This window comes from Fistularia commersonii, chromosome 33, assembly GCF_037954325.1.
Source record: "Fistularia commersonii isolate RoL2024-O1a breed Wild chromosome 33, RoL_Fcom_v1.0, whole genome shotgun sequence".
Taxonomy (NCBI): domain Eukaryota; kingdom Metazoa; phylum Chordata; class Actinopteri; order Syngnathiformes; family Fistulariidae; genus Fistularia; species Fistularia commersonii.
The window spans coordinates 10,169,342-10,191,180 of NC_141316.1; the positions used below are offsets into that span (position 1 = coordinate 10,169,342).

The 21,839-nt window shown below is 51.0% G+C and overlaps 1 protein-coding gene across 3 annotated transcripts; it reads left to right on the forward strand.

Moving 5' to 3' along the window:
* Window positions 1-1,691: 1,691 nt before the first annotated feature.
* On the forward strand, window positions 1,692-21,266 carry taok2b (TAO kinase 2b). 3 transcript variants are annotated; one of them, XM_086140935.1, is made up of 20 exons: window positions 1,692-1,831; window positions 4,269-4,409; window positions 6,744-6,815; window positions 6,902-7,003; window positions 7,102-7,147; window positions 7,222-7,318; window positions 7,568-7,681; window positions 8,538-8,629; window positions 8,743-8,836; window positions 9,143-9,224; window positions 9,856-10,023; window positions 11,023-11,229; window positions 11,337-11,539; window positions 12,118-12,295; window positions 12,375-12,503; window positions 12,596-12,799; window positions 13,535-13,774; window positions 18,036-18,248; window positions 19,206-19,388; window positions 20,233-21,266. In XM_086140935.1, the coding sequence occupies exons 2-20, from the start codon at window positions 4,278-4,280 to the stop codon at window positions 21,190-21,192; spliced, it is 3,516 nt and encodes a 1,171-aa protein (XP_085997061.1). In that variant the 5' UTR covers window positions 1,692-1,831; window positions 4,269-4,277; the 3' UTR covers window positions 21,193-21,266. The 3 variants fall into 3 exon arrangements, with proteins under 3 accessions (XP_085997061.1, XP_085997060.1, XP_085997062.1); XM_086140934.1 differs by lacking the exons at window positions 18,036-18,248; window positions 19,206-19,388; window positions 20,233-21,266 and having other exon boundaries at window positions 13,535-15,527; XM_086140936.1 differs by lacking the exons at window positions 1,692-1,831; window positions 4,269-4,409; window positions 6,744-6,815; ... (6 more) ...; window positions 19,206-19,388; window positions 20,233-21,266 and having other exon boundaries at window positions 8,745-8,836; window positions 9,873-10,023; window positions 13,535-15,527.
* The last annotated feature ends 573 nt before the right edge of the window (window positions 21,267-21,839 follow it).

The following is a 21,839-nucleotide window of genomic DNA, read 5'->3' on the forward strand; positions in this document are numbered from 1 at the left end:
TCGCGGATAGAATCCATTAAGCGTGATGAAATAAACACAAATCTGATTTTCACTGTATGAGAAAAGTGCAAGTTTGATGCAGAGTGATTTTGAAAAATGTTTTTAGCAAACGTTAACATGCTTTGCATCTGTAAAAATCTCACGCTTTTGAATTGTTAGAATAAGAAGAGCTATACAGGAGGCAGAGCTGGAAGCAGGGGAGATGGAGATGTGGAGGTTCCTCATTTAGAGTCAGGAGGATGGAGAAGATCAGGGAGGAGTCCATCAGAGGGACAGCACGTGGTAGATCTTATGGAGATAAAGTCGGGCTGAGATGGTTCGGAAATGGACAGAGGAGGAGGGTTTCCAGAGGGAGGGATGGAGGATGCAGGGGAGAAGGTTAGATGGAGGCAGAAGATGTGGAGACCCCTGAAGGGAGCAGCCCAAATAAAAAGGAGAAGAAGAAGAAGAAGATGGTTATTTAAAGAAACATCAGAAAAAAAGTCCAGACAAGAGTTCTCCTTTTTGAATAACAAAAAAATCAAATGATTTAGAAATGTCAAACTATTTGGTGAGTTAGAATAAATAAAATGCACAAGAGTTTCAGACTCTTCAAAACAACAGATCTGCACTTTCACACCTTCCCAGTCACTGATGTTTCTGCTGGTGCACGTCACCCCAAAACCTTCTCCCTTGTCTTATCAAATGCAAGCTGTCCGAAGCCAAATCCCCAGGCTCGTGGGTTTATTTTAGAATTAATAGACGTAGTGAATATAACGAGGAAGACGATCACGTTCTAAAGATGTTTATTCATTAGGGACCTCTTTATGTCAATTTACTGTGGATTTCTATTTATTCGTGGATGTCTTGCTATCTACTGTCTTCTACTGTTCTATTTCTACATATATTCATATTTATTTTCCTTTTTTTACATAAAAACTGTTACACTGCTGTGACAAAGGAATTTCCCCTATAGGAATCAATAAAGTTTATCTTATCTTATGTACCTTTTCATTCTCTGTCAAATAATTTTCAACACTACCTGACCAATTCAAGTTAGCAGAATATACTTTGTTGACTTACTTCAGGCAAAATTCCTAAAAAAAATCTAAAAACCCATTAATAAAGGATACATTTTTATTGTTATTATTATTGTTATTTCTCCTCAGGTGAGGATGGAAATACAGTGAGAGGTTTTAGTTCCTCGCCACACCGCTAGGTGGCGCTGTAGAGCGCCGATCCATCGTGACCCGCCTGCCGCTCAAGAGCCGAAGAAGACCACTTCCGGTTTTTCTTTCGGCTCCCACCCCGCTCCGCCATCATGAAGTCCTGAACAAAAACGAATGAGAGTCGAGCAAAATGGGGATAACACGAACTGGAGATGGAATCCGCCGACAGCATTAACGCAATGACAGCACAAAGTGGGACGTGCAGGGGACCAGTGGACGTTAATGAATCAGATGTCCATTGAAAGCCACCCGGTTGCCTCCCTAGCATTACGTTAACGTTTATAGTTAGCTTTTATTGCTAACAGCAGTTAGCCTGTGATTGTCTTTTCGAGACGGCTCCGCCGCTGTCCCCGCTGACGGGTCGGCCAGGTTAGCCGGCAGTCAGCTAGCTGTCACCGGCCATCGACTGGCCCGTCACCCATGTCGTCTCCCCGCTAGCGGCCCCACAGACTCTGCGCATCAGGATGGCGAGGGGTTTAAGTAGAACCGTTGACAGGCAGAATGCGGATGGTTCGTGTTGAGTAGACACAAGCGCCGAGGAAAAGGGGGGAGGTGAGAGACATATTTTCCTGCCAGGCCAGTCAGCTAGCTCTAGCTAGCTACAGTGGATCCCAAAAGCCACGGTAAGACATGTTATAAATCATTCAGTGTGCGCTTCTCGTCTCCGCTTTGCAGACCCCGAACGCGGCGAGAAGAACGGCATAAATGTGCATATCATCGGGACGGTGAAGCCCGAACGGCGTGTTGTTGTTGACGACGACTGTTGAATGCGTTTCTTTTGGCGAGGAAGAGCAAAGATAGCCTCATTGACCAGCCAAGTGCAAGAGCCATCTAACGGTAGCCTTGCCGGCTGACGTGCACTCTGCCAGCCTTTGCATGCCATTGAAAATCACTCCCCTGTCTCACCCTGCCACGGTGAGCAAACATTTCTTCATGTCCGAACAGCATCCGATTGTTGGGGAGACTATATTTAGCAATATTTGGTGTTTGTCTTACCGCGACCTTATTTTGTGAGCAGAGTGTTGCAATGATGGCCCTCAAACTAGTGCATTGAAAACATGCTTTGGGCTTGGCTCGCACATTGAAAGAACTTCTCGTTTTTAAAGCGAAGTGCATGTTTCCTCATCGTTCACACAAATGTGGTCGTGAAAAAGTTGTCCTTTCTTGGTGATGAAGGCATAATGACTTGCTCTAAATATGCACCAGTTGAACATTTGCAGCTGGAACTGCATGATCTCATGAAATGGTTGTCACCGGACTCCGTCGCTGTCACCCTGACAATGCATCCCATAAAAGAACGTGAAGGAATCTGTGGCTCAGACTATACTTTTATTATCCCCATCAGAATAGCTTGATGTTATACATTTCTCTTCCTTAGAATGACAACATATCATGCTCTTAAATCTGTCGTGGTACTATAATTATGCAACATGACAAGCCCGTGTCATGAACATCAACGTGATTTGTCAGGCCGTGACGGCAGGTCATACTATCTAATTTATGAAAGTCTTTGCTGACAGCAGTGTTTGCTTCACACTAGCACTCATGTCTCAGATCTGAATAGTATTTTAGACTTCTCATGATCAAAATCCATCTCTCCAGGAGTGGGTTGAGTGCATGTTGAATGTTCAAGTTAAGGGGCAATTTATCCATTCAAATGAGTTTGTACTTTTAAGGAAGCCTTTTTGTAGATGATACAATTCATGACATTCATTCAATTTATTAAAGATCATCCCATCCTAAACGCCACCCTTCAGTACGTAAGCCTCGCTGTTGGTCAGGACACCTTGAACTGTCCACCGAGGCCTCGGGATTATCGGACAGATCGGTCTGCTAAGCTATTCGGCAGTTTCCTTCGGCCAGCGAAATACTCCCGTTGTTGTCGGACGAGTCTTGAATTCTTGTTTTTTGTGACTCGATCGTAATTTGATCGCCAACCTGTGTTTGCGTGGTTTTAGCAGAGATGCTCAAACGCGTCGATTGAACCTCACAATTGCATTTGTGTGCCGTAACTACTTTTCTGGACAACATCTTTGGTTGATGTGATCATTTAGCCCACTCGGTTTGTATTTATTGGTGTATTTTGAACAAGTGCAAGCAAACTAGTGTGTTTGAAGAGAGCAAAGTGAAAATCCTACAGAAAACAAACCCAACACAGCCGATGATTAATGGCGGTGTAACTTGGGAAGTCACAAACAAAATAAGACCGTAACAAGGTCATCTATCACCAAGGAACGTTTAACAGCCTAATTCAGCCCAGTCATTTAATCAGGTTCTTCCAAATCCAGGCCGGGGGTTTGAAGGACCGATGATCGGCCCATCTTAATCACTTTTGGATATTAAAAAAACAAACGAACCTGTTCCAAACAAGCCACTTTTCTAAAGAATATTTAAGTGGGACGTAGTTCTCTGACTTGATCAAAGAGGAAATTGTTTTTTAATGACTTTTTCATAAAGAAATATATTTCCTTGTCCGTTTTGCATGTAATGGGGACAGCTGGGAGCCCAACGACGATCATTCTGATCTACATGCTGCCGATGCGGAGCTTAACATGTTGAAGCACCGTCAAGTCCTCTATAGGTGCTGGAAATGCATCGGCCGCACACAAGAGCAGATTAGTGGGTAGATTTCTAGTGGGATCAGCAGTTAAACCCCACCGAGGCCGGTGCTGAAATTCTGCAGGATGACATAAAATGCCGATATTGTCCTCATAAGTTATTACAAAGAAAAGCCTAAATTACCTTTTAGTGTTCCAGACAGCTGACTAGAGGTATGTCAAGTTTAAAGAATTGGTCTCAGCCTTATAAATCCCCACAATTTAAACAAACCGAAACCAACAGACTGCTTCCATTGTTTCTTACCTGTGAATGCAAATCCGCTAGCTGACAAATGCAAGTAAACATCTAGAAACAACCGTACGCCGAGACCTGAGATGTGTCCGAAGGTTTTTAAAGATCGTATCAGTATCGACAGAAACGATATCTATCATAGGTTTTTTGCAAAATGTTTATGTTCCCAACACAACGTGAATGTTTGGCGCTCCCTGCCCCGCTGCCCAGGCGCTGGCCATGCCATCGAGTGTGCGGGCCGGGAGCCTGAAGGACCCGGAGGTGGCTGAGCTCTTCTGCAGGGAGGATCCCGAGAAGCTCTTCACAGACCTGAGGGAGATCGGACATGGGAGCTTCGGAGCAGTCTACTTTGTGAGTGACTTTGTTTTCGGCAGGACGCCGAAGCGTAACGTGCACGTCGTGACTCTCTAAATCAGGCGTGTCGGGGTTAGAGCGGCGGCCCCCAACCCTTTTTTTGTACCGGGGACCCGTTTCATGCATGAAAATGTTTCCACGGACCGGTTAGAGGCGCGGGGGTTCAAACCAAAAAAAAACTTCTGTCTGTGTTTATTCTGAATATGCTGTGTTAGGCAATTACAATCATGTGCACTATAATATCAATTCACCGTAATGTAAAGTCAGTGGGAGCCCTGGGCTTGTTTCCCCGCCACTAGACGCTCCCATCTGGGGGTGATGGGAGACACTGACTCTCAAAATGTGTTACTTACATCCAGTCCACTCCGTCGTCTTGCTTCCGCGGTCTCATCGTTTGCTCGTTCCCTCACGGAAAAGTACCCCGGCGACTTTTGTTTCTGGTCTATTTTTTCCCAAGGGCTAGCTTGTGGAAGCTGATGTGTGAAATGGCGTGACAGAGTTAAGTGCGGCAGGAAGGCGAAGGCGGAAACCGTCGTTTTTCAAACTAAGATGCGGAAGGTCAAATGAAAAACTATCATTTGTACCAAGAAAGCTTTTCTTTGCGGAGCGGCAGCGGTTCGCAGACGGGAGGTTTTGGACCCGTGGAATGGTTATATCGAGGGAAGAGAGGTGCCGTTGAAGAATAATTGGTCCAATTTGCCTTTGCGGCACAAATCAAACACATCGGCGTCTCTCTGCGTAACTTTTCGATCATTTTTTGGGTTATTTCTTGTGATCCATTGTTATAGATTACTCATTACCATATGACTCATGGCGGCGCTGTCATTTTTGAAATAAAATCACCGCTGGAAAAAGGGATTTTGATTTAAATTAGCAATGTCGTATGACAATAGTTATACAAAATCTGCAATCAGGGACAAGAATTATGGCAGTAAAAGTATGATTTTCACGCGGTCAGCGTCTCAGGGGCTGCAGGAATGAGTAAGGCGACACTTTAAAATGAGACATTTTGCAATGAGTCTCATCCACACTGTTGCACATTAAGCAATATTTGAGAGTCGATGATATTTTTGCCGTCCAATTTTATCACCGGAGCGACGCGTTGTGCACTGTTGAAACTGTCCAGTTAGAAAGGAAAGGAGGTAACGGAGCACCGAGGAATCAGCGAGCAGCTGTAAAGAGAAGGTGGCGGAGGAGGGCCAAGCACACGGTGGCATTTAAGGAAAACGGTAACCGGCACGCGGCGGGCGAAGAGCCCTGCGTAATGAAGGGTGAAGAAGAGCCAGTCATGGATGAAGGGATCAACAGGAATAGAGGCGAGAAGGAGGCTCAGCAGAAATCTTTGTTTTATGTAACAGTGATATCTTTTCAGGCCAGGGTCTGATGTAAAAGTGTCCAAAAGCTCTGGGCTCTCCAGGATCTGACAGAAAGTGTTCCACACACGCAGGGAGCCAAACTTGGAAAAAAAAAAAAACGAATCTTTAATTCAAAACGTGTGTTTTCTGGGCCGGCACAAAAACTCCTCGTGGAATACATGGAAGAAGCTCTCGAAAATGTGTCGCCGTCATCAAGTCGCCCACCTGCCGGACAGAACGCCGGGAAAACGTTGCTTTTGTCAAGCTTTTCCGATGCAAAGTAGACACTTTCGTCCCGTCTCGTGACGGCGATGGACTTTTTTCCTTCTCGGGTGAAAAGCATCTCAGCCCTCCGGTGGCTCACTCACTCCCCATCGAATGAATTTAATCCAACGTGTTGTTTCCGTTCGCAGTAAATTGGATATCAGGTACAGTTTTAGTTAACAATACAACCAGACATGCAGAGCAGAGAGCAGGGAACTGAACCCGAGGGGATTTTCTGAGGAGGAAATAGAGTCGCTGACATCACCTGGCAATTGAGCCAATTGGTTTAATTCTGTAGTCTAATGAGGCGTATTTAAGGAAGTCCGATTACTTTGGCTGGGATTGAAACGACTGCTGAAACGAGTCGGCCTCAGACGGAGGTATCAATATTTAATTCAAGCCTCGTCCTCACGCGTCCACCTCTAATATTAACACGACTTTTATCAAAATGCCACAAGAAGCCGCAGAAATCAGTGTTTTTTGCCCCGCAACGATTCCCCGGCCCAGATGAAGGTATTTGAGCGCTGCGGGTCCACGCCGTTCTCACGCATCCATATCGATCAGTCTGGATCATTTCATAAATGATTGATCCTGTAGAGTTGTCCGGAGCCGTGGCTTCGCGGGATGACGGCCGCTGGGTTTGTGTTTTTTTTTTTTCTTTTCTCTTTTTTAATCTTTGAAAAATAACGCACAAAGAAATGTCCGTCTCCAGGCTCATGACATCCGCACCAATGAGGTGGTGGCCATCAAGAAGATGTCCTACAGTGGCAAACAGTCCAACGAGGTAGGAGTCGCTGCTCGATGTTTTCTTTGCGCCGCCGCGACGCATGGATTTCAACCCCTCGCTCCCCCGTTCCGTCCCTGCTGCAGAAATGGCAGGATATCATCAAGGAAGTGAAGTTCCTCCAGAAGCTGCGCCACCCCAACACGGTGGAGTACCGTGGCTGCTACCTGCGGGAGCACACAGCATGGGTGAGCGCCGTGTGTCGCGGTTCATGATTACCGAAGGCGTCGGAGGAGCCGCCGGGTGAATAGCGTGCTCTAAATCACACTGTGTGTGTTCTCTCCAGCTGGTGATGGAGTACTGCTTGGGCTCGGCGTCAGACCTTCTAGAAGGTAAGCCGAGCGGGAAGGAATAGCATTCGGATACAAATCCAAAGCCTGATCTTCTCATCCTTATTTTCACTTAGTCCATAAGAAACCCCTGCAGGAGGTGGAGATAGCGGCCATAACCCACGGTGCATTGCAGGGATTGGTGTATCTTCACTCGCACAACATGATTCACAGGTAACGTCCCTCAACTCCACTCCGCTCTCCTCCTCCTCCTCCTCCTCCTCAACGCTTCTGACGAGAAACAAAAGCCGGAGATATAAACCTATAAATATAAACCTCCCAAATGTTCTCCTCGTGTTCAGTCTCACATTTTCCCACTTCTCGCTCCTCCTCAGACTCCGTGCATCGATCTGTCCGTTCCATCCTTCCTTTTCTCGTCCCGACCTGTGGAGATTGTCTAACCCCGGCGTCTCTCCTTCTCAGGGACGTGAAGGCGGGGAACATCTTGCTGACGGAGCCGGGTCAGGTCAAACTGGGAGACTTCGGCTCGGCCTCCATCGTCGCTCCGGCGAACTCCTTCGTGGGAACACCTTACTGGTAAGGACGCGAGAACATCCGCCCGTGATCTGCTTCCAAATAAATGTTTCGTTCAGACGTAATGGGGTTAAATGTGTAAAAACAGCGCTTAAAAGATAGAGCCATGAAAATATGCATAAGGTTGTAATAATGAAAGTCAAAATATAGTGTGTGTGACTATCCTTTTGTTTTCTTTCACTTATTCCCAATTTGAGCAACAACAGCTTTAATTCAATGAGTCCCTCATTTGGAAAAGAACGAAACACACACACACACATCCGCTACCTAGTTAAGGATGTTTGCCGGATCCAAAAAAAGTCAATCCGCACACCAACTGTGCTCCAAAAAGAAAGATGATTTAAATTACGTAGAACACAAAAAACTGCAAGTGCACGCAAGAATAAATGTAAAGTAAATGTGAAATAATATGCAGATTTTTTCAACCTCCATCCGCCGCTTTTCCCAGTTACGTGTTTTTTTTTTTATTTACAACAAACGTACCGAGTCATTTGTTGTGTCGAGTTTAGTTCGGCATCCTTTTGCCGCGCTTGGAATTAAAGAGCCAAGTCGCAATGCAAACACTGTTTGTTTGGACACCGGCGAGTTCTGCAGGAATGATCGGGGCGCGTCCGTGCGGCGCACTGTATCGCTCTAAACGCAGGAACACGACAGTAATTGGATTTATTTGTTTGTATATGAAAGGTCCGTCCGCCCAAGTAACCGACCCGGTGTTTACGTCTCCGTCCGCGGGCCTCCGCGTGCAGCCGCGGGCTGTCGCCGGACGCCTGCGCACCGACACTGGTTCAGCCGGAGTGTCGGAGACAGAAAGCCGCCCGATGAAATAGCATGTGAAGGTCCGTGCGCTGTCCTCGTGCAGGATGGCCCCCGAGGTGATCCTGGCCATGGACGAGGGGCAGTACGACGGGAAGGTGGATGTGTGGTCACTTGGCATCACCTGCATAGAGCTGGGTAAGAGTCGCATCCTCACTAAGTGCACTCCGGTGTTCGCCGGAGCGAAAGCCTTTTCTGTACTTTTGCGTCCGTGTGTTTAATCTGTGCGGCGGCGGCGCGTTGCTCCCCAGCGGAAAGGAAGCCTCCTCTGTTCAACATGAATGCGATGAGTGCCTTATACCACATCGCCCAGAACGAGAGCCCCGTGCTGCAGTCTAATCACTGGTGAGGAATCCCAACGCCGCGTCCCGCCGTTTTCACTTTGCTTTCATTTGTCACGGTCAGCGCGCGCGTGGAAACGACTGCTTTTCGTACATATTGATTGTGATTGATTTGACTTCCTGTTAGGAGGCAACTTGGGAATATTTCACACGCCCTACAAACAAATGAATACGTTAGTAATATACCGATTAAATACATTTTGCGTCTTGCGCAAAGAACGGTCGTACTTCTGTGTCGCGTTCGAGAACCCTAAACGAGCAGAAAATGTGAAGACAGCGTCAAAGACCTCTTTTTTTTTTTTCTCTCCAGGTCAGATTATTTCCGCAATTTCGTGGACTCTTGTTTGCAGAAGATCGCCCAGGACAGACCTACCTCCGATGTGCTGCTCAAGGTACGACGGCCTCCGAGCCGGGCGGCGATGACGAGCTCGCGTCGGAACAAATGAACTTGCTTTCCAAGTTTTGAACATTGCTTATCGTCGGTATGATCTCGTGAAATAATCTAAATTTAGGGCCAAATAGGAGATGCGTGGACGCGGTGAAGGAGGACATGCAGTTAGTGGCGAGGAGAGACGGAGACAGATGATCCGCTGTGCCGACCCCTCATTAGGGAGAAGCCAAAAGAAGAAGCAGAAGACCTTCAGTTCTATTTTGTGCACCCGCCGTTATTCCGGGTTCATTTCCCTCCCCGCGCTCCTCAACTTATTCCACGCGAACGTCTCTGTTTGAATTTCCCCCTCGGAGTTTGTCGAGCGTTGCGGCTCGAAGCAGATAAACAGGTTAGTGTCGGGGCGGCGGATGATCCGCCGAGCTCTTTTAGTTTGGGGTTTTTTTCGCCTTTGGACCAGAAGGTGTTCAGTGGAGGAGCAGCAGGTGATATTTATAACCGCGACAAAAGCGCGGAACGAACTCACTGTGTTCTTCTATTTCCATCTTGAGCTGAAATCCCCCGATTCCGAGTCGTAACCGTTCTCGTCCTCCTTCTCCTCCGCCCGTCCTCCCGTCCCAACGCCACCCATCCAGCACCATTTCCTATGCAGAGAGCGTCCCATGACCGTAGTGATGGACCTCATCGCACGCACCAAGGACGCCGTCCGGGAGCTGGACAATCTGCAGTATCGGAAGATGAAGAAGATACTTTTCCACGAGGCCCACAATGGACCTGCGCCGGAGGGAGGCGACGAGGAGGAGGTAAGCGGCGGGGCGGGAGCTGGGAAGGCTAGAACGTTAGCAGGAGACGGAAACGAATGGAAGAAAGGAGCGAGTCGTCGCGTTCGTTTCCAAGGCACTTCCAGCTTTTGAGTCTTTTTCTTTGAGCCGCAGACTCGCCGTCTTCTTCAGGACACGGCGTCACACTCACAGTCACTCTTTGACATCAGATTCTTCCCGCTGCTTCAATAAGGAGTGAAAACTTGGTTAGCCTTGCAGAGTGTTCTGTGTTACACCCTGCCTTCGTCTGCAGCCACAGAATCGCTTGCAACGGGAGTTCCGGGCCTCCGCTTTTATCCACTTTAGGTTAAAAGCGGCCGTATCGGGTTCTGAGCCGAGCGACCTCAAACACCAAACAGCGACACGTTGTGTGGATTTTGGAAGGCGCGCGGAGAATAGTTTCCATCGGGTGAAAAGATGGCAGGAATATGGGCCGGCGCTCTGCGTGGCACGCAAAACCTTTTGTGTTCACTTCAAACACAACAACAGGAGGTCGCCCGCGATGGGAGGATTTTAACCGACTTTTTCAGTTGTTTTCTTTTTTTGTTTACCAGCGTCAGACGTCACCTGTTGTTCCGCTTTTTTTTTTTTTTTTTTTTTTTTTCCTGCATTTTTGGAAATGCTGATGTAAACGCTCAGGGAATTCGACCCGTTTGACACGCGGAGGCTTGCGAACACGCTGTCGGCCTTTGGAAAAAGGAAGAGCCATCACGGAGGATCCTGAGGAGGACGCGAGCAGCGGGGTTCTGCATCCGTCCTGCCTTTGTGCCGGGAACTATGCGCCGCTTCCTTTCCAATACAAAGAGCCTTTCGGCCTTCCGGTCGACGAATCCCACCAAAGGAAGTGAAGGAATTCGGGAAATGTCGGGCCTGTTTCTCCGCAATGTCGCCCTCAGTCCTGTTGTTAGCGCGTTTAAATGTTTAAATCCAGACACTAAAGCTCATTCAACATCATGAAAGATCTGGTCGCGTGTCTCCCAGGACGTGGAGCAGTACATGCTGCGCACCGGCACCGTCAACAGCATGGAGAGCTCCCACTCGCTGCCGTCCATGTCCATCAGCGCCAGCTCCCAGAGCAGCTCCGTCAACAGCCTGGCGGACGGCTCCGACGACAGCGGCGAGATGGTCATGATGCAGGAGGGCGAGCACACCGTCACCTCCAACAGCTCCGTCCTGCACAAGCCCCTGGTCAGTGCCGCCGGGGGTTTACCCGCCGCCCGGACGGCTGAGTAAAGTCTCGGTGTCCCGCTGAACGTTATTCATCCGGTTCCTTCCACCTCGGCGTCTTCGTTCAGAGCCACGACAACATCTACGACGACCCCTACCAGCCGGAGGTCGACTCGCAACGGGATTCGTCCTCTGCCGGCGGAGGAGGGGGCGGCGGAGGGAGGCGCCGCCGAGGCCGGGACCATTTCGCCACCATCAGGACGGCCTCGCTGGTCACCCGTCAGATCCAGGAGCACGAGCAGGGCTCGGCCCTGAGGGAGCAGATGTCCGGGTGAGGACCCCAGCTTTTACCGCGACCCGTTCCTTAAAGTTGCCGTTCGAAGTTGACATTTAGCCGAGAAGAGAAATGCATGCGGCTCATGCTTACAGGCGCCACCAAAATATTCTTTGCACTTATTTTCTCCAGGACACCTTACTTATTTCTTTTTCCTACATCTCCTGCCGCACACCTGCCATTTCCATAACCGTTCCCTGCACAAGGCATTTCTTTTCATCTTTTTGTATTCTATGGTCCATGTCGCACCTGGGCGTTTTACGGCCCGTTTTGCCAAACTATTCTCCCTGTCAAGTATCTTCAATCAATATTGAATTTAGAAACTCCTTATTTTTTCCTTTTGTTTAATTTTGTATGGATCATTACGTTATATGATCAATAATGATTTTAAAGTTGAAATAAAATGCCAAAAAATGTGAATATTTTAATTGCAATTTTTATTTTGTTCAATTTACACGATACCTAGTTGGCCCGTGCATAAATATCAAATAAGAATTGCCGTATTGCACTGTATTGTTACTGTATTGTACGCCGTCTGTCTTTGTTTGTATCTTTAAATTTCTTCTCCCTCTCAGCTACAAGCGGATGCGACGGCAACACCAGAAGCAGCTGATGGGCCTGGAAAACAAGCTGAAGTCGGAGATGGACGAGCACCAGCTGAGGCTGGACAAGGAGCTGGAGAATCAGAGGAACAGCTTCTCCATGGAGGGAGAGAAGTTATCTAAGAAGCACCTGGCGATCCTGGACAAGGAGGTAAACCTCTTCAAGCAGAGGACGGTAGCAGGATCCAGAGCGCATCTTTCAGCAACTTTCTCCTCCGTCTTCTACTCAGACTAAGGCGGTTTTGACTGAGGAGAAGAAGTTCCAGCAGCACATCCTGACCCAGCAGAAGAAGGAACTGACCAGCCTGCTGGAATCCCAGAAACGGCAATATCGGCAGCGCAAGGAGCAGCTGAAGGAGGTGGCTTTTTTTTCCGTTTGCTCGCCTCTTGTCGTACCCGACGTTCTATAAACGGAATATCAGACGGTGGCGTCGCTCTCCTCCCTCCCAAGGAGCTGAACGAGAACCAGTCCACACCAAAGCGGGAGAAGCAGGAATGGCTGGTGCACCAGAAGGAGTGTCTGCAGCAGCTCCAGGCGGAGGAAGAGTCCGGGCTGCTGCGACGGCAGAGGCAGTATTACGAGCTGCAGTGCCGCCAGTACAAGAGGAAGATGCTGCTGTCGCGGCACAACCTGGAGCAGGACCTTCTCCGAGAGGTAAAGCGCGACCGGCGTTCTCGGAGGTCCGAGCCGTCGCTCGGCAGACGATTAGTTTGACACCGACGTGGCCGCCGCTGTCCGTGAAGTGGCGTTTAAAGACGGTGGGACGCGCTAGCTAGCTAGCTAGCTAGCTAAAGATTCAAGATTCAAACGTGTTTCCCTGTACTTTGCTGCCCGCTGTGCATTTGGATATGTACTGACAAAAAATAGGTAGTATAAACATTATTATAATTATGGACAGTATCGGCAAATCACGGACACGTCCGGAAAAAGACGGAGACGTTGTTGTGGTTGAGACACGGTTCGTGGAAAGCCAGTCGGGGACGGATTGATGGTTTAAAGAGCGGCGGCTTCACTCCGTCCAAAAACGGCGTTTACAAAAGTCGCATTAGCATAGCATTGTAGCATTTAGTATGTTAAGGATACCTCCGTTTTCTGCTCTGTTTATATCTTTACATTCGCTTTTATTATGTGTTGTTATTTTTTTTACACATATTTGTTATTTATAAAGTACATTTTTCTTCCAAATACCGGCAGCAGGAACGGATTCGCGGAGTTTCAGTTCATTTTAATGGTGAAATTTGATCTATGAGCAGAATGAGTTCTGAGCTCGGCCACAGAACCCATTCAGCTCCTGGTGTGAGGCGTTCTCCGCGTTCTCCTCCACGTTCTCCTCCACGTCACCATGCTCTCCACTGAATATTTTTGTTTTTTCCCCCCTCCCTTCATCAGGAGCTGAACAAGAAGCAGACCCTGAAGGACTTGGAGTGCGCCATGCTGCTGCGTCACCACGAGTCCACCCAGGAGCTGGAGTTCCGCCAGCTGGGCCTGGTGCAGCGGACTCGGGCCGAGCTGATCCGCACGCAGCACCAGACGGAGCTCAACAACCAGATGGAGTACAACAAGAGGCGTGAGCAGGAGCTACGTCAGAAACACGCCATGGAGGTCCGGCAGCAACCCAAAAGCCTGAAAGTGAGTGAGAGCGCCACGCAGGGCGAGGGGTCTCCTGAAGAGAGAGGGAGTCCACCCGCCGAGGGGGAGGCGGGGCTCGTAGAAGAAGAGTCACGCCGCCGAACACCGCCTTCCGTAAAGATCCACTCGGTCGAGGGTCAACTAGATGACGGAGGAGGAGGAGGAGGAGGAGAAGGTGTGTCGGCAGACGTTTTCACGGAGCTGGAGGAAGAGGAGGGTGCGGTCGAGCCGGCGGCGGAGGGAGAGGATGACCGGGAGAAGGGTACGCCCGACGCAAGCGTTGACCGAGGGAAGGGGGAAGAAGAAGAAGAGGAGGAGGAGGAGGAGTGGGGCGTCAGCCGGAAGGGAACGGAGGTGAGGGAGGTGGAGGGACTCCAGTGGGAGGAGGACGACGACGACCACGGCCGGGCGCCGCACACCGACGAGGAGGAGGAAGAGGAGGAAGAGGAGGAGGAGGGCCGCGGAGTGGCCGACGGCTGCCCGTCGGAGCTCATCTCCCCGGAGCGGCGGCGTCTCCGCCCTCAGGAGCCGGACGAGCTGTCCGAGTTCTACTTCCCCGACTCCCCGGAGTGGCTGGACCCCGTCCCGGCTCCTCCGGCCCCTCCGGCCGCCTCCCTCCCGTCGCTCTTCTCCCACGCCGTCTGCCTCCTGCTCTCGCTCTCGGCCGCCGCTCAGCCGTCCAACCTCACGCTGCTGCTGCTCTCCATCTTCCTCCTCTCGCTCCGCCGCTGCCCGACCCTGCCCTCCCTGGCCTCCGTCCTCATGTCGGCCGAGCTGGCCCTCCTGGCCATGTTCTTCTCCTACCTGTTGCTCCGCTCGTGCTGCTCCCTGTCGCTCTCGGCGTACCTGTGGATCAGCCTGTGGGCCAACGGCCTCTTCTGTTTAGGGCTCTCCTTCAGCCTGGGCATTTATTACATCCCCGTGATTCTCATCTCGGCCTCGTTCCTCAGCTCCCCGTCCCTGTTCCTCTCCCTCTACCTGGTGGTGGTGCTGGTGGTGAAGCCGGCCCGCCACTTCCTCCAGCGAGCGCCCCGCAAATTCAACCGGCTGTGCATGCGTTTCCTGTTCCGCCTCCCGCGGCCGCTCTTCGCCGTGTGCCAGTCGCTGCTGGGCGGCGCCGCCGAGAGGAACCTCTACGAGATGTTCCCCAAAGCCGGCCGCAACTGCGGCGCGCGCCAGTCGAAAATCCCCGTTCCCGTCAGGAGTTCCCCCGCCGAATACCCGGCCCTCCGCAGCGGCCCGTCCTCTCTGGACAAGGGTCTGCTGTGGATCCGCCGCTTCGGCCGGCGCCCCATCGGCGTCCTGGCGGACCTGGCCAACTCCGTGGTCCTGAAACTCGCCTGGCGGCTTCTCCGGAGGCTCCCGCCGGCGGTCCAGGTCAAGCTGCGAGGCCTGGGCCTGCTGCGGAGGGAGATCCCCAGCAGGCTGCCACGGCTGCTGCCGCGGGACGTCCGGGAGAGGAGGCGGAGGGAGAGGGTTCGCAGGGAGAGGGAGCGGCGGCGGAGGGAGGAGAGGGAGAGGGCGCTCCGGGAGGACGCCAGGTGGGAGTGCGGCTTGAGGAGGACGTCCTCGGGACGCTTCGTCAGGGGGAAAATACGACCTTGGAGATAGCCAGTGAGGGACGGGCGCACTGTGTGTGTGTGTGTGTGTGTGTTTGTGTGTGTGCGACCATCGTACTCCACGACTCCACCGTTCGTCAGCCGTTGTCCGTCTGTTTCGTCGGAACCCGCGCCGTCGTCGGGGAGAGGCTCGGGGTTCGTGCACAGCCAAAGAGCGGTCCGCTCGCCGCTCCCGGCACAGTGAAGCTTTACATTTCATTATTTTGCTTTTTGTAAAAGTTCCTACCTAGTTTTTTTTTTTGTTTTTTTTTTTGAACTATTATTTTGCTCTTAATTTGTAAGACAAATTTTGATGGTGATTTTTATTACCATGTCTGTGCAATCCTGTTTTTTTTTTTTTAATTTTTTTTATTATATATCTCCCCCCCCCGTGAGCGCTCTTATTTGTTACAGTATAGCGCCGTATCAACGCACTCGAAGAAAGCGAGTGGATTTCAGAAGACGGCAGACACTAAAAAGCTCTCAGCCAGAACAGCAGTGCAATAAACAGCTGCCTGAGATGATTCGGGACCATCGTCGCCTTTTAGATCCGGTTTTATGTGAAGACGCGGCGCGTAGGAACCGTTTAGCCGGAGGCTAACGTGACCCCGGTCGGCCGCCGGAAAAGTCCCTTTGTTTTTTTTTCTTTCTATTGTTTGTTCGAAAGCGTCATCTTTCACGTCTAAGTTAGAGGAAATACTTTATTGCTCTTTGTGCAATGATATCGTGACGATTTACCGTGTAAACACTTGGATATTTTCCCGTCTGTTGTCAAACAAAAGTGCCTCGTCGGAAACGTTTGCGCTAACAGGACCAGACACGTATCCTAGATCTGTAGTGGAAATATAAGGAGAAATAGAAGTAGAATATGATGGAAGCTATTTAACATTTCAGTTTTATAATATATATATATATATATATATAAATATATGAAAATGAAGCCATAACGACAATCTTTTTGTCGCAGATCCACAAAACAATCCCAAAGATTTATGAAACTACTGAATGTGAAAGTCAGGAACAGCGAGCACTAAAATATGAAGACCAGGCATCAGAGATGCCTGTGCCAGTGTATATACCCTTTCTAGAAATAACACCTTATATAGAATATATATATATATATTTTACATTTGAAGTTGAGGTCCGGTGTCAGAGTATGTCTAATTTTGCTGCAAAGACGTCACCAAAGTTTGAATAACGGCAAATCTTGGAGAAGTGATGATTCAAGCGGGACCAAAAAAAAAAAAAAAAAAGGATTTTATTATTAATGTTATATTTGACCACCTGCAAAGTCGTAAGTTGTTTGAATCGGAGCTTCTTTGGTTCGCTTACGTCGCAGGCAAACGGGAACGTTAAAGCGCATTTCCGGGCCGAGGGAGGGCGGGAATCCTCCCTTCAGTTCCAATGTGACTTATTTTGTTTTGTGTTCCAGTAATTTCACGTTCTTCTGTCTATGTTTACATGTTTTGTATTCTGTTTGTTTTTTTTTTTATTTCATGCGAGTGTTTGAGTTTCCACGTTCTCTCCACTTGAGTTTTATCCGGTTCCGCCGCAGTAGTATTACTACTACTAGTACTACTAGTACTACTCGGCGGCTGTGTGCTCACAAACCTACCAAAGTACTTTGTCATACTTCAGTTTTTGTTTTGTTTTTCGTTACACAAAAATAAATTATATTGTGTTGAACTCATCGTCTTGTTTGTTTTTATGATTTTTCCATTCCGCCGCGTCCCCCTTTGTGTTCTCTCCGTTTTGTTCGCACGTTCATTTCAACCGTCTCGTTTCTTCACGCCGTCCAGCGAGCCCAGCAGACACGCCGCCCACTCCTGCTTTGTCTCCTGCTTCCACATCTCACCTCCTCTTTTGAGGCGTCTTTTCTCAAATTGTAGGACGAAATGATCAGATTTACTCGTAGGAATTGAAAGTTCTCCCTCGGGCTCCTCCCTTCAGGAGGCTAACTGGCTTCTCCTCCGGCCTCGGCATCCTTCTATCCAGATCTCCGTCGTCCCTTCTTCTGTCCATGTCCAAACCATAGCAGCGGGACTTTATCTCCGGAACATCTACCCCGTGCTGTCCCTCGGAAGGACTTCTTCCTCTCCGTCCTCTTCATCTCTTCTTCTCAGCGCTTTTCACGGCTTTTCAAAAATCATTTCACGGCTGAATTTGGGTGCCGCTAATTTCCGCCGCCGCGCTGAGATGAAGTGGCGGAACCCTGCTCAGATACCAGACCCAGAGGGTCTGTAGATACCTCCTCCAACATGGAGCGGATATTTAATCCCTGATCATAGAATCTATCAGTCGATTATTGACTGAATACAAGACGTGTTACCCAGACACACTAAATCATCAAATTATACGATCGTTAACAACCGTGCGTGTGTGTGTGTGTGTGTGTGTGTGTGTGTGTGTGTGTGTGTGTGTGAGATGGTGATGACATGACTTATTTGGGGATAAAAATAACTGGTCTCCGTAAGTATTCAGCCTCCAGTGTTACTGTCGCGCAGAGGTAACCCATAGCAACCGTGGAGGATCTAAAGGCTGATGATTTGAAGCAGCAAGACCTCAGACGGACTTGATCTCCTCCAGATGTTCCCTCACACACTCCGGATTAGAGCCTGCGTCTCTTCTTCTTCTTCTTCTTCTTCTTCTTCTTTCCCCTCCAGTCCAAAGAGCTTCAGATCAAGCGTCAATTCCAGGACACCTGCAAGATCCAGACCCGTCAGTACAAGGCGCTGCGGAACCACCTGCTGGAGAACACGCCCAAGTCGGACCACAAGGCGGTGCTGAAGCGTCTGAAGGATGAGCAGACCCGTAAGCTGGCCATCCTGGCCGAGCAGTACGACCACTCCATCAATGACATGCTGTCCACACAGGCTGTGAGTAAGGCAAGGAGAAGTCCTTCACTTCACACTCGCACCTCACGAGCGCCGGCCCCCCCGGGACCCTCGCCGTTACATAACCCGCATCTCCCGGCTCCGCCCCTCGACCTACGACCCCGTCCGAACGTCGGGGTCCGCCGCGCCAGGAGATCGAAGAATTAGACATCTCGCGCCCGTCATGGCGAGATTCGGTGTTTGTTGTCGTTCTTCTCCGGTGACAAAAACAAGAATAACACGCATATATGTGGTCATATATGTGCATTAATGGGATCTCATGCATGTTTAAAGTTTGAGGAGACACACATCCTGACCTTTGCCCTCAGTAAGCCCCGCCCCCATAGTGACCGCCACCCTGGAAACATTGCGCTGTCCTTTCCATACACACACACACACACACACACACACACACACACACAATCCCGGGCTTTTAAATAAATGAGAAGGGATAGAACGATGTAACCCCCCCTTCTCCCCCAGCGATGACATAACTTCCTCCCGCCCCCTGTAATTAACTCTTAAGAAGACAAATCCCCGCTGCCCTTGTGTGTGTGTGTGTGTGTGTGTGTGTGTGTGTGTGTGTGTGTGTGTGTGTGTGTGTGTGTGTGTGTGTGCCCCCTCCTGGGTGCCAATCCCTCCGGGACGGGTTCCCAAACTCAGATTACAGATTAAACTCCAGGGGTGTGTGTGTCTGTATATGTGTGTGTGTGTGTGTGTGTGTGTGTGTGTGTGTGTGTGTGTGTGTGAGATTTATGGGGTTGTACCTGTTACCTGGAGACAGCTCGTGACCTTCCCACGCTGGTCCTCGGTTGAAAAGCCCCAATGACCCTTTTCACACCTTTGACACTGACACACACACACACACACACACACACACACACACACACACACCGATAGACCACCGTGAGCAACCGGTGTGCTCTCCTGTAAAGCGTGGTTCTTCCCTGTGCTTCCCAGCTGCGGCTGGACGAGACCCAGGAGGCCGAGTACAAGGTGCTGCGGATCCAGCTGCAGCAGGAGCTGGAGCTTCTCAACGCCTACCAGAGCAAGATCAAGATCCACACCGACACGCAGCACGAGAGGGAGGTGAAGGACCTGGAGCAGAGGGTGTCCATCCGCCGCGCCCTGCTGGAGCAGAGGGTCAGAGTCCTTTCTGGTTCTGGTGCAGGTCTATTTACGGATAATTATCTGATGTGTTTATGTGGGAATGAGAGGAACCCGGGTGGAACGCTGAGGCTGCAGGGAGTGGAGATCCAGAAGGTGGAGGATCTTAGGTGCCAGAGCGCAGGAGAGTGAGGAGAAGAAACGGGTTCCAGCAGGTTGGAACGAGTGGAGAAAAGTGTCAGGAGGACAAAGAGATAGAAGAACATCAGCAAGAAGGACAGGAAAGGTGGAGGAGACGGTGGCGAGATGGTCTACAAACACTGACAACGACCAGAAGACAGGAGGCAGAGCTGGAGGTCGCAGAGATGAAGATGCGGAGGTTCTCTTTGGGAGCGACCAGGACTGATAGGATCGGAGGGATGGCGTCTGATTTGGAGATCGAGACGGTCGGGTCATGGACAGAAGAGAGAGAGTGAAGATTTTGGTAGACGGAAGCTGGAATTGAAGGTCGAGAAGATACGAAGTTAGAGAGGAGGATCCAGAGAAGAGGGTTAGATGGAGAAGGTGGATTTGCTGCGGAGACCCTGAGGAGAAAAGGCTGAAGGGAAAGTTGATTTACAGCGAAACACCAGGAGTCCAGATGTGTGTGTCAGCACTCGGTGTCCAGGCAAGCATCTCACCTTTTCACAGTCAGGTGTTTTTTCCGGTAGCTTCCGGACCAGACGTGCGGTTTTCGGGTTCCAGGAGCTCGACGGGAACCGGCGGCCTTTCTCCTCCCCGCTCGGTCTCGGAGGCGAGAGGGTCCGGCCGACCCGCCTTTATCCGCGAGCGCCGTGATCCCCGATCCTGAGGCGTCCTCTCCGGTGTTTCCCTTCCTCAGATCGAGGAGGAGATGCTGTCCCTGCAGAACGAGCGCTCGGAGCGGATCCGCACCCTCCTGGAGCGCCAGGCCAGCGAGATCGAGGCCTTCGACTCGGAGAGCCTGCGCCTGGGCTTCAGCAACATGGCTCTGACGGGCATCCCGAGCGAGGCTTACCCCAAGCAGGGCTACTCCAACGCTCCGCCGCCGCCCTCCTCGTCCTCTCGCTCCGCCGGCCACTGGAGCCACGGCCTGCACCTGCAGAACACTCCCACGCAGCAGCACTCCCGCCGCGGCCACAACAGCGGCGAGCGCCGGGGCGGCGACTCCTCCTCGTCCTCGTCCTCGTCCTCCGCCCACGGTCTGGGTCTGGGTCTGGGTCTGGGTCTGGGTTTAGCCCGGGAGGCCCACCACTCGTCCCGCTCCTCCGCCTCCTCCTCTTCCTCCTCCTCCTCGTCTTCCTCCCACCAGCAGCGCCACCACCTCCCGCAGCACTACCACCACCAGAGCACGCCGCAGCTGTACCGCGAGCGGGAGCGGGACCGCGACCGGGAGCGGGAGAAGGAGAGGGAGCGGGAGTGGGCCGGAGTGCGAGGCTCCGGCGGCGACCTGGCCCACCCGCACCCCCTGCCCTTCTCCCATCACCTGCCCTCGCGTTCCTCCTCTCAGTCCCTGGCCATGCTGCCGCCGCCGCCGCCCGCCCCGCCTTCCATCTCCGGGCCTTCCTCCTCGTCCTCCTCCTCGTCCTCCTCGCAGGGAGGGATGTACGGCGGCGGCGGGGGTGGCGGCGGCGGCGGCGGCGGCGGGCTAGGGGTGCGCGGCGCTCCCAGCTTGATGGCGCTGAGGAACAGCCCCCAGCCGCTGAGGAGGACGGCGTCCGGCGGGGGGCCCGGCGGGGCGGGCGGCGGCGACGGCGTCCTGAGCAGAAGCACCTCGGTCACCTCACACATCTCCAACGGATCGCACCTCTCCTACTCCTAAAAGGGGCGCTTTCCGAATCAAGTTTCCCAATCTCGGGTGGTCTTCTATGATGTTCTGTGCGGGAATGGAGAATGTGATCGGGGGGGGGGGGGGGTGGGGGGGCAAAGAATGTTGTTTTTCTTTCTTGCATTGTGTTTGTACTCGTACGTAGTGTGTAGCGTCCAGATACCGTGCATCTTTGCTCCGGGAAGGTGGGGAAGAAAAAGGCAGATTTAATTTATTTCTATGAGATGTACAGAAAACACACAAACACCGGAACGTCACCGATGCCTTTTAGGGGACGCGTCGCCTCTCCTTCGCTTTGCTTTTTATTCAGCGGCTCCGAGACGATCTGGTCCGAAAGGTGGAGTGTGTGTGTGAGGGATGGAGGAAGAGGAGGAGGAGGAGGAGGGGAAGCATTGGTGTGGAGGTGTACAAATCCAAAAGACGACAAAGGGAGAAAAAACAACAAAAAAAAAAAGGCATCCTCGACATGCTGGGTATCTAAGCAGCGGTCGGCGTGTACAGGAGTCACTCCCATGCATGAAATAGATGTACAAGACATTGTGAACATCACACACACACACACACACACACACACACACACACACACACATTATCCAGTCCCAGTCTCACCGGTGTTCACGAGCACCCGCTCCACATTTCTC

Coding starts and splice junctions, on each gene's coding strand:
- taok2b (XM_086140934.1), top strand. CDS start 4,278: ATGCCATCGAGTGTGCGGGCCGGGAGCCTGAAGGACCCGGAGGTGGCT. Junction 7,004..7,101: donor TGCGGGAGCACACAGCATGG/GTGAGCGCCGTG, acceptor TGTTCTCTCCAG/CTGGTGATGGAGTACTGCTT. Junction 12,296..12,374: donor TGGCGATCCTGGACAAGGAG/GTAAACCTCTTC, acceptor TCTTCTACTCAG/ACTAAGGCGGTTTTGACTGA.